Source organism: Sorex fumeus, unplaced genomic scaffold (genome assembly GCF_029834395.1).
Source record: "Sorex fumeus unplaced genomic scaffold, SorFum_2.1 ptg000344l, whole genome shotgun sequence".
Lineage (NCBI taxonomy): Eukaryota > Metazoa > Chordata > Mammalia > Eulipotyphla > Soricidae > Sorex > Sorex fumeus.
In genome coordinates, this window is record NW_026606400.1 from 1 (window position 1) to 1,341 (window position 1,341).

The following is a 1,341-nucleotide window of genomic DNA, read 5'->3' on the forward strand; positions in this document are numbered from 1 at the left end:
TAGGGCCATTGTGAACCTGTCTCACATGGCGGGTTACTTCATGCTGATTAGAGGCCACATAACTGCACTGATCACATTTAAATGGCTTCTCACCTGAATGAGTACGCATATGTCTAGTTAGATGAGTCTTCTGAGAACTTGAATAATGACACAGTTCACATTTATATGGGTGTTCTCCTGTGTGCGTTCGAACATGTTGAACATAATTGTTCTTTCTGTCTGAAAAGTAGTTGCATTTTCCACATGTGTACACTTTCCTTGGAAAATAGTTTCCCAAGTGCTTCTTCCAGTGATACTCGCTTACTGTGGTGTAGGTGCAGATTATGCACTTGTGCACTCGCTCATTATCCCTGGCTCTCGTGTGGTGTTTTAAGTGAGCGGTGTAGTGATCCTATCGATTGGTATTGTAGCCACAGCGATCACAGCGAATGGGACCCTTGGAGAAATCCCCCTCTTCACCTGTGGATGCGCCAGATTCCCTTGCTTTTGCCTGCTTCTCTGCGCTCTCCTCCACAAAAAAATTTCTTGGCACTATGAACTCGGATGTGATGTACAAACTGCTCCTCGGATTCGGCTTCATACTGGCACGGCATACATCGGAAGGGTTTGGTCTTCAGGTTCTTGCACTTGTCCTCTGCTCCAGGTGCTTCCGGGGGGACTTCTTTATTTGCGGTGTAAACTTCTGGGGCGGCGGACACATCAAACACAGGCTGCGGTTCTACCACACTGAGTTCCAAACTTTGAAGCTCCACGTTGCGCAGTCCACTGGGCTCACCTTTTATTTCAGGAGACTCCTCCAGTCCCTCCCCATCACTGTCGGAGAAGTTGTTATCCCCGACAGGCATCAACTCCGCCATCTGCCTTTCTTCGCCAACCAGGTAATCACAGCAGCTGCCATTGACTTCCCCAGTGAGGGCCACGTTTGCCAGCATGATGAGCTGCGGGGCGGCTAGTTCTGCTTTAGAGAGGCCGTGCAAATCATACATGTCGTTAGACAAGGCCATGCCGATGTTGCCGCTGCCAGGGAACAGCCCTCCTCCTCCAGATGCCTGCCCAATTACCTGGATGGCCATAACTACTGTGTTCCTGCGTCGTCACCTGCCGGCCCGGCTCGTCCAGGCGCTTCAGGCTCGCCCTCCGCCCAGGCCCGCCCGGGACGGGGCTCCTCGGGTGCCCTCCCGAGGCGCCGGGCTCCGGAGCGCCAGCAGTGGGGGGGGTCTCCCCGCTTGGCCCGTGCATGCGCACGCCCCGGAAGTTTGCGAGCTCACTCCTGACTCGGGGTGCGGACTGCGGGGTGGCCGGGCGCCCAAGGCCGTGGTGCCGTGAGGCGGCCTGAGCACA

At 54.8% G+C, this 1,341-nt stretch overlaps 1 protein-coding gene across 1 annotated transcript; it reads right to left on the reverse strand.

Moving 5' to 3' along the window:
* Positions 1-6: 6 nt before the first annotated feature.
* Positions 7-1,076, reverse strand: LOC130018965 (RE1-silencing transcription factor-like; the record flags this gene model as incomplete). The annotated part of the gene is given in 2 exon segments (XM_056109617.1): positions 7-520; positions 522-1,076. Coding segments are annotated over 2 exon segments (1,066 nt in total), but the record flags the coding sequence as incomplete, so codon positions are not given.
* Between the last annotated feature and the right edge of the window lie 265 nt (positions 1,077-1,341).